The following is an 8951-nucleotide window of genomic DNA, read 5'->3' on the forward strand; positions in this document are numbered from 1 at the left end:
CTAGAGACTCACCACACTGTGGTTAAGCTGTTCAGTAAATCCATGCACTTACGACTGAGCTACATGGTATAAATCTGAGATAGTATAAAACCTGAGCTACATGTTATAAACCACCCACTTTGCGGGTTCAAAAACTGTGTTGGATTGCCTGTAAATTGGCAGCCATTAAGCCTACCCAAGTATCAGCAGTTCACAACTTTTCATTTTTTATATAGATCAAATAATATGTTTCACTTAAAAAAATCCACAGGCCGAGGCCCACACTGTCTCATCTGCTCCAGCTAATTCAATAGAAAAGTGATTGTATGTCACAGACTGATCTAGATCAAATTTGTGCTTTATGAGGCAGCAGAGTGCATATCCATCAGCAATAAGCAGCCTTTGAGGAAATATTGACAAACTAGATTTTCAGGTCAACTGATGGTTGCATTGAAAATGAATGGGCAGTAAAAATAAATAAAGAAATTATAAGCCAAGTGATACTCCAAAATGGGCAAGGGAAATGTTTCTTAGTGCTGAATAATTAAACTATTTCAAGGAAAAACTCTAAACAAACTATCTACAGGAAAAGGCTTTACTGTGGTGAATATCTCTGGTGACTGATGCCAAACAAATTTTGAAAAGCTTGGATGCCAGACCAACTGAAGACTAGTGCCAAACATGACACTGAGGTCAACAGTTCATCATTGCCTGTATTAAGGAGGAAACAGCTTTAAAACCATGAAGAGGAGAATGAAGCAACACTCTCCATTCCAGTTGATCATCTAGATACAATTTATTGTGTAACAGACACTCATTCATATACAATCTCAAATGTTAAAGACTGAAGTTTTTACTAGTAAATTACAGAAACTGAAGCAAACTATTAAGAAAAGAATACAGAAAAACACAGAGAATAAATTGTAACCTCTTCAGCATTCAATGTCCCACCCATTCAGTGTACCTTCCATTCAGGCTGTTATTATGTAAAAATATACCTCATTTCTTCAAAAGTATGTGATATTTTTCCACTTACAGAAATCCATCATTTTTGAAAGGCAAAATAGAAAGCTTCTCTTTCCAAGGTGTTTAATACCAACAGTGGCAATGAGAATATGACCAGAGCAGATCAAAACAGTGAAGACCATGTCCAGAACTGCCAGCTTTAAGTATTTAATGGAAAAAACAGGTAGCACTAAAAGCTTTTCTGGAAGACATTTACAAATCTGAAACCAATGTAGTCATTCAGAACAAGTCTGTAAAACTCTTAAGATTACACCATCTGCCAAATTCCAGCACCTATCCATTTGTCAGTTAAAACTCTAAGTACTTAACACATGCAAAATCCTGTCTTCTAGATCATAGAAATACTACTAAGGCAGTGAAACGTACGTATTTTAGACAGAATAAAAAATTGAAAAAATGTTTTATCTGTAACAAAGAAAACCAGTATTTTTCTGGAACACAAACTAGCAACTCAATGCAGAATTGTGTGTGGAATTCAGCAGAGAACAGTATAAAGCAATCCATGTGGTGTTACACATACAACACATGAAATTGTGGTGCACAGTAACTGGGGAAAAAAGTGTGTTATTATTGTCTCTCATGACAAACTCTCATAGAACATGCACTACTGTCATTAAAGCTACAGAAGACTTCAGAAAAAGCCATATACATTGCAGTTGTACACACATTAGGATTAACAAGATATTTCCATTTGCAAGATGAAGGAAAAAAATACAAAAAAAAATTACCTAAATGCAATAAAATTATTTCAAATTTAGAGAAGATATGCAAAACATGCACATAAAGTACATGGTGTTAGTAAGAAAATAACACCTCTTTTCAAAAGGGAGTAAAAAAATAGCATTGGAAAAGCACACAGTTACCAAATTTAAATGGTAATGTAAACATTATCTTCCTTCCTTCTGACTGCATGCAAATACTTGTCAGAGAAGGTCTCTCTTAAGGACACATTCAAAGTTCTTGAACACTATAATCATTTATCTTGGATCATCTCATCAGCTTTTTCGTCACACACAGACAAGTTTCCTTAACTAGGTCTCAAACAGCAACGCATGTCTCCTGACCAGAAAACAGGCTCTTCCCAAATGCTAGGTGTGGAATAACTCCTCTATTGCGTCTGTGAATTTCATTATTCATAAACTGGTCCTTTAGCCTTATCTGTATCTCCAAATGGTTTATGCATAACATAAAGGCCACTGCAAACCAACTAATGGATAAAACAATCAGAACTGAAATGTTTTTACACCATATGAAGGAGGAATGCCTTTGAATACCCCTGCCAGTACTGAACACTTACAGAAGTGGTTCTTAATAGAACTGACAGGTCCCAAAATATCATAGCAAAGTGTAAGACTTGTGAAGTATGTGGAATGGCATGTAATATAGTAAGAAATTCTGCCTAGAGGAACTGAAAATAGATTTTGAGAAAGTCTTAAAAAACAGTGTTTCTGTCTTATTGCAGTTGATTAAATATCTTTAAAGAAAAAAAGTGACTTAAGATAGACAGTTTACAGACACAGTGCTGCCTACACAGGTATGTATAACACAGTGAGGAGAGGATTTAAAAAACTCAGTTGCTATAAATGTTACCCTTGAAAAATTGCATCCAAGTATCTAATCTGATGATATCAAAACAAAGTTGCAACTACAGGAGAGTAATGTCATCACCATTTTTACATTACTACTGGAGGGCATATTAGGCAACATCTGAAAAGACTCTTCTGGATTCTCATGTACATCTGATCCATTAACACATTCCTCAACTCATGTGTATGAAAGATTCCATTAAACACCATGGGACTACAAGATGTGAACAAAACTAGGAACTATCTTACCAAGTCAGCACCTTAAATCCCTTACGATTAATTTTAAAGTGTACACAATGGTAACTATACATAAATATATGGCCTTTTGTGTTGCATTCAGCCCTAACTTTCATAGCACAGGATACTTTTACGCAGAACACTGTGACAGTTCATCTTTAAGAAGACAATTATCACAAAAAACACAACAGCATTTGTACAACCTAAATGAATTGTGTCAGACATGAGACAAGACTATTTTCTTACTAGAAGTACTTTTAAAGTTACAGAACTATTCTGAACTTTGCCTCTTATGGCAGAGCTATGTAGCAATACTGAATCAGATTGTTACCAAATGTACCCTTCAGCATCTGTGTTATGCTTGGCATTAAGCCAGCTTCCGAGATAGCCACCCAGAGTTTTCTCTGATCTAAAAATTAGTAATCTGAATTTGAGAGTGGGGGGAGCATCTTTTGTACGTAGCATAATCTAAAATACACAAAAAACTTTTAAAAGGCTCCTGTTGATTATATGAAGTTTCACATAGGTAATAATGCCATTTGCACTGCACATGTACTGTAGTATATACAAAACATTATTGACTCACCCTCCTTCACTTTCCGCCTCCTCAGAACTGGTAGTTTCTGTTGCACCAGAAGCTGTCTCAGCTTTTCTCCTCTTTGTTGCTCTGTGTGATGGGCTAACTCTTTGAACATCTCCCTTCCTTTGAAGCTCATTTCGAACAAGCTCTTCAAGCTTTGGAATAGCTTCTTTCAGAAATTTCACCTCTCTCTTCAGTTCATCCACACTTATTAGCAAACCATTCAATTTTTCTAGTATCTGCAGTTGCCTTCTGTGTAAAGCCATTATTGCTCCCTGCTCATTATGAGCTTCATCTTGTAAGCCCACAGAATCAAGCCTGGTACCTACACCTACCAACGCTGGTGTACACAGAGCTGTAGCTGGTTTTCGGATTTTACGGTACCAAATCAGCATCAGGCTTATTCCAGCAGTACCTGCCATTATGACCAGCATTATTCTTTTATTTTCGATGGGAGACATTTCTGCACTTTCCTGAAATTGTGAGACAAAACAGCCAGAGTTAAAGATGTTTATCCTACTCTAACCAAACGACTTACTTTAAGTCACAAAAGTGTAAGGCCATAATAATTGGCACAAAGTTACAGTACAACTCAAGCAGATTCTGCGATAAAAGGTGATGTGCTAGGACAGCAAAATCATGGGGGCGGTGGGTTTGCGGAGCATGAGGGGCACGCTCTTCTGCATAGGGACGTGCACAGGACCGCAGCCGTCACTTTTAACCTCCTCTGCATGCGGGGATTTTTCGGTTTTGGCGCGAGGAACTTATCTCATCGGATTTCCCGCACCGGCAGCGCCGCGGAAGCCCGGTTGTCAGGCCGAGAGGCAGCTGTTGCCGCCCGCAGGGGTGCCCGGCCGCCACCCTGGCTCCGCCGCTCCACATCGAAGGGACCCCGCCAGGGCTGCCCGTCCCGCAGCCCACCCCAGCCCCGGCAGAGGTCGCCGCCAACGGCAGCAGCAGCCCCAGGCCCTGCGCCGCCCCCTTTACGTACTGGCGGACCGGTCCGGCGGCGGGAGCGAACGACTCAGGCCCAGGCGCGGCGTCGCGCGGGCCCACAGCTCTCCCGCCGCGCCACTGGGGGCGGGGGCGGGGCCGCCCTGGGGCGGTGATACCCGGATCGAGGAGGTCGGGCCTCCGCCGCCGCTGGCCGGGTAGCTCAGGTGACGGGCGCTGCCCTGGGGAGGAGGGTGCTGTGCTGTGCTGTGCTGTGCTGTGCTGTGCTGTGCTGTGCTGTGCTGTGCGTGCCCCAGCGTGCGTGACATCAGCGGCCCCGGCAGCCCCAGAGCGTCCCCTAGCCAGGGCCGCCGGCTGAGCCGGGGTGGGCCAGGGCTTTTGGAATGCCGCCGGGTGGTGCAGCTGAGGGCCGCCTGCTGCACCTGCGTCGGACGTTGCTCGAATATGCTGTTTAAAAACAAATTTACCCGATTGTGTGTCTGTCTTCAGTTTGTTGGCTACTTGTTTTCATTAACTTAAGCTTTGCTACTCCTAGGCCCTTGCGAAAATGTATTTCCATGGCATTAGTAGAGACCCGAAGCTACAAAATCACAGAGAATCCCTGCCCAGATGCCTGGAAGAGGAGCAGTCTGGCACAAAAGTTTCACTGTGATTTTAGCCATCCAAGTGCACAATGCTGTTTCCACCAAAGTCCTTTATACGTTGCCAAAGTCATGGAGGAGCTTGAGTTTAACAGGATCTAGGAGGTTACCCTGTCCTCACAAAATCCTTCTTTCTCCTTTATGCCAGTATTTTTTCTTCGTGGATCTTCCTCCTGTTTCTGGCCTTGAATGGAAGAAAGACTGTCACAGAAAACCTGCTATGCCCATTCATCTTCCTGAACGCTTCTGGAGAGTGCCCGTGCAAAACGTCCTGCCAAAATTTAGAGCGTATGTTCTTCTGTGTGAGGGCTTGAGGAAACTGTTGTGGAAACCATTACATCTGTGCAATGAAAAAAACTGCTTAAAATCATAGAATCGTTTCAGCTGGAAGAGACCTTTAAGATCATAAAGTCCAGCCTTTGTCCTAGTTCTATCAACCAGTAGACCAACTTGTCAATAGCTGGAATTTTCCTCAGTCATATCACTTGGAAACAGAAGAACACAATGTAGTTATTTAAACATACTAATTACTTTTAAAAAGTGAACAAAGTGCTGTTAAAAACCCTCCAAACTTTAAAAAGGTACCAAGAACTCAAGTATTTTGAGTCTTACTGCAAATTATCAAATGTAAATAAGCCTAATGTCTAGTTATCTTCAAATAAAGACTTCCTACTACAGCTGCTAACTAATTCTCCATTAAGAACTTGAGGATGAAACTATCTTTATGTGAGACCAAGCTACAATCAGAGAGAAAGGTAGAAATTTGCTAAGACAGAAGAATGAATATTGCTTCCCTATTCTACAGTTTTTCTAGTTATCAAAAAAAAAAAGTATAATCTGTTCATACATTTGTAATTCCATATTTTTAAACCAAGGATGTAAATCTCTTAAATCTTATGGAAACTTTACTAAAATAAAATTATTTTAAAGAACAACTTTCACTATCAGTAATTGGTTTAGGTTACATAGTGTGTTAAAATGAAACAGGTCTACATGGCTGTCCATGCTGACAGTATTTAAAATGTTCAAGAGCAGTAATAAACATTTTTTTTAGAATCGTTATTTTCTCCTCTAAGTACTATCTGCCAAAAATCTTTCTATTAGCCAACTAAAACAGGAAAGGATTTTAAAAAGATAATTAATCAGAGTGCAAACACAGCACAATGCTGAAACAAGAGCTTATGGATGCAAAAACCTAAGTGAGTTCTGTTAAAGATTTTCCAAAGTGGCTGTCTCAGGCTATGAGTCTGTTTTCAGGCTGTCCACACCTGCCTGGATACACAACAATTGCAAAAATCAGGTCATCTGTCTGGTCTCAAACTGCTTATTGGCTTTTCACCTGTGGGCATTTTACCCAGGCAGAGCAGCATGGAACCTCAGAAGTTATTGCATGCATGTAGAAACCTGCCAGAATACAACAGCTTTCCAAGATGGGGAACTAAACACGAATTTATCTAGATTTGACAAAATTAAATTTGCCTCAATCTGACATAGCTTCTAAAAAAACTGAAAGGAACTGCTTTTAGAGAAGTGCTCTTATTCTACATGTGGATTTTTATCTAGTTCAAAAGAAAGGTTGTATCTGAAGTCCTAAAAAACATGCAAGTCCAGACCACCATCTGTTATAAAATAGTTAGTCCCATGTGGGTTTAGTATTTTCACTATATTTTTAGCCTTTCTTCCTAAGAAGACAAAGTTTATGTCCTTAGGTTGTCTTGTGTGCTGCCCTTCTGTCAGGCAATACCAAGGCACTTTCTCCACCCATTAGCTCCTGAACTTGTAGTTTAATTTCAGCCACCTTTGATAAAAGAAAGATGTCAAGATACTGAAGTTCCAACAAGCTTCTTGAAAGTAAGCAGGTTCACGGTGCTAAGACCCTGTGAACATCCCGCCTCCCTGCACCCCTGGCCCCAGGCAGATGTTTGAGGAAGAGCTGAGCACACCAGAACTGCAATGCCAACACACCTGCAAAGGGCATTAGCCTCCTTATGGCACTGTTTCTGTGAAACTAGGCCGTGGAGTTTAGCAGGTCTTTTGGGAAATTTTGAACTTGGACAGTATTTTTTTGTGTGTCATATTAGAAAGTTAATTATTGAGCAATTGTGTTCAATGGATGAGAGAACCATTGCATTGTCAGTAACAGATGTATGCTGTTTCCAGCCAAGGGTTAGCTTAATTTGCCAGTGTTTTTGTGTCTGTATGGAAGGAATTTGTATTTTACCATTGACATAAACTGCCTTAGCTGTAATTCTTCTGTAACTTTCCTTTTGTGGTATGCTGTTCTTTCTGAAATATTCCCCCTGCCCCGTCCCCCCGGAGAGATTAATCTATTGCTTGTAACAAATATGGAAACTTTAAATGTGTTAGTAACACTTTGTGCTTATTACTTCAGCAGTTGTCTCATAAGTGTAAAATGAAACATTGTTAATAAGTCACTAAATGTTGTGAAAGCATAAATACCTTTGACCAGACTTGCAACCAGCCTGCCAGAAACCCTACTCTTCTGCTGAGTTGTACTATATTCTCCTGAATCTTCTGCTATAAAAATAAACAAAATTACCTTAACTCAAAGGGAAATATTCAGTTAGACTTGTCAATATTCTCTCCTACTCTTGCCCTGAACATTTGTCCAGTGCCCTTAATGAAAAATTAATAAATTTGAGTTAAAAGGTGATAGGAAATAGCACACCGATCTTTTCTGTTTTCTTCACATAAAGGTATACTGCTTAGCATAGTTTCCAGAGGAGATGAGTTACTGTAACTGCTGCTGTCTTTATATCTCTGTGTGTGCAAGTGTAAACTGTATCTCTGCATCCTCTCCAGGACTTTTGAATTTTTGGCCAATCTCAGTCAAATTCAACAGATAAGTTAACTTCTGACAAGCTTCTTTGAATTAGCTGATCATTTAAAGGAAAAAGCCCTGAATTAATAAACCCCACAACAGGGAAGATTGCATACCCCTTGTTGCAGAACTGGGAATTCATACAGGAGAAAAGCATTTTGGAAGGCCAGGAAGACCTAAAGCAGAACTTACTTTTTATTAGGTGTGAGGGAATTGAATTAAAATGTATAACCTGATAGGAAACCTTGCTTCATTAGTTCAACTGCACACACAACCATCTGTTTATTTATTTATTGTGCTGATAGGATCCAGTGCTGCAATTTCAGCTAAGTACAAATGGTCACTAATGCTGTGGCATTTAAAAAAGAAAAGAAAAAAATAAGATGTACATGCTGTTCTTGCTTCTTTGTGTTTATGTTCTTCTCACCGGGAAGCTCAAGGACATTATCAAAATATTTGTGTGAGCTACGTTCATTTTTTAGGTCAAGGTACATGATTCAGTTTCCTTGATGTAAAAGATGAGAGCTGGCAGCCCAAAAGAGTTTATGTATGTTATGTTGACAACAATAAGAATAGGTACTTAAGGCTGAATTAGACAGAATTCCACAGTGCTGCCTGGTTCCTTCACAAAATGAAGTGGTCCTTGGAGTGCCTAGGTATACTCCAAAGAGGAAAATACAGGAATAGTCACAAGAACCATAAGAGAAAGCATGTATAAAATGATATTTTACATAGATATGTATATATATATATATATATTCCTTGGGAGTCAAAATTCAAAAAGTCAAACTCTTTATAAATATATGCATGTGTGTGTGCACATGCATTTCACATCACTCAATGTATTTTCTATTTAATGAAATAGAAAATAGAGTATCTTTTTAATGCCAGCTTCCGTATCAATATGCAATTTCAGAACATTTAAACTACTTTAAAGAGTTTTACTGTTTCCACCTCCAAATGGCAGAATGCCCCTTCCTGAAATTCACAGATTGGTCCCTCCACTAAAAATGGCGTCATACATGTCCCTAGGTTGCCTGCAATTTCACATTAAAAACCCCCATTCATCCAGATGATGTGGTGTGTTCTTCCATCATTTCTGCCCC

At 39.7% G+C, this 8951-nt stretch overlaps 2 protein-coding genes across 3 annotated transcripts in view; one reads left to right on the top strand and one right to left on the bottom strand.

Moving 5' to 3' along the window:
* The window catches only part of RMDN2 (regulator of microtubule dynamics 2), a 48429-nt gene extending 43781 nt beyond the window's left edge, over positions 1-4648 (bottom strand). For both annotated transcript variants that reach the window (XM_061989923.1, XM_061989922.1), the window contains exons 1-2: positions 4400-4648; positions 3415-3881 (exon numbers count right to left, since the gene is read on the bottom strand). In XM_061989923.1, the coding sequence (XP_061845907.1) occupies positions 3415-3869 (455 nt within the window). In that variant the 5' untranslated portion in view covers positions 3870-3881; positions 4400-4648. The remainder of the gene's footprint in view (positions 1-3414; positions 3882-4399) is intronic.
* Positions 4072-5872, top strand: LOC133624859 (proline-rich proteoglycan 2-like). Its single transcript, XM_061989628.1, has 2 exons — positions 4072-4559; positions 4898-5872. The coding sequence occupies exons 1-2, from the start codon at positions 4072-4074 to the stop codon at positions 5103-5105; spliced, it is 696 nt and encodes a 231-aa protein (XP_061845612.1). The 3' UTR covers positions 5106-5872.
* Positions 5873-8951: the final 3079 nt, after the last annotated feature.

The sequence above is a fragment of the Colius striatus genome, chromosome 2 (assembly GCF_028858725.1).
Source record: "Colius striatus isolate bColStr4 chromosome 2, bColStr4.1.hap1, whole genome shotgun sequence".
NCBI lineage: Eukaryota > Metazoa > Chordata > Aves > Coliiformes > Coliidae > Colius > Colius striatus.

Excerpts from the sequence above, each read along its gene's own strand:
- LOC133624859 (XM_061989628.1), top strand. The coding sequence starts at position 4,072 with ATGAGGGGCACGCTCTTCTGCATAGGGACGTGCACAGGACCGCAGCCG. Across the intron at positions 4,560-4,897 it reads CCTCCGCCGCCGCTGGCCGG|GCCCTTGCGAAAATGTATTT; the intron begins GTAGCTCAGGTG and ends TGCTACTCCTAG.